This window comes from Tupaia chinensis, unplaced genomic scaffold (genome assembly GCF_000334495.1).
Source record: "Tupaia chinensis unplaced genomic scaffold, TupChi_1.0 Scaffold138060_1, whole genome shotgun sequence".
In the NCBI taxonomy this organism is placed as follows: domain Eukaryota; kingdom Metazoa; phylum Chordata; class Mammalia; order Scandentia; family Tupaiidae; genus Tupaia; species Tupaia belangeri.
In genome coordinates this window covers 1,464,948-1,465,595 of record NW_006197961.1, presented here as the reverse complement: position 1 = coordinate 1,465,595, position 648 = coordinate 1,464,948, and the positions used below count along the sequence as shown (strand labels likewise).

The 648-nt window shown below is 64.4% G+C and overlaps 1 protein-coding gene across 1 annotated transcript in view; it reads left to right on the top strand.

Annotated features, from left to right (window-relative positions):
- Positions 1-648, top strand: part of RFX1 (regulatory factor X1) — a gene marked incomplete in the record, with an annotated part of 48,718 nt that overhangs the window by 35,578 nt on the left and 12,492 nt on the right. Inside the window, 1 exon segment of the mRNA XM_027776778.1 lies at positions 487-606. Within this exon segment, the coding sequence (XP_027632579.1) occupies positions 487-606 (120 nt within the window).

Sequence of the window (648 nt, the reverse complement as noted above, 5' to 3'; positions counted from 1 at the left end):
GATGGCCACACCGCAATCCCTTCTCCTCCATTCTCCTCTCCGGATCTTGGGCACGCACGCACACACACCCGGCGTGAGTTTACGCCACCAGGTCTGAGACTCGAATCGCGGTCGACTACGTGGGAGTCCAGTGACATAGCCATTATGCTAACTGCTGGTCCCAAACCCCATCCTTTTCTTCCCCTCCTCTGTGACCCCCATGCCACCCCAGGCTCACCCCTACTCCTCTCTCAGTTCCGGTCCTGGTTCCGAGCTTAGACCTCCCCTCAGTCATTCATTCGTTCGTTCAGGCGTACATGCATAACCTCGGGCCAAGCACTGCCTGCCTGCTGGCACCCACAGTCCCTGTGCTTCTCCAGGGCAGCAGCCCCAGCTCTGCATTCAGCCCGCTCCTGGAGAGGAGGCCACGGGTGTGCATGAGGCTCCTGGGGACTCGCGGGTGGACTGCCCCCCAAGCCCAGGCCTCACCCCACACCTCCCTCCCAGGGGCAACTCCAAGTACCACTACTACGGCCTGCGGATCAAGGCCAGCTCGCCCCTGCTGCGGCTGATGGAGGACCAGCAGCACATGGCCATGCGGGGCCAGCCCTTCTCGCAGAAGCAGAGGTGGGAGGGCGGCGCGCCGGGCAGGGCGGGCAGGGCGGGCCG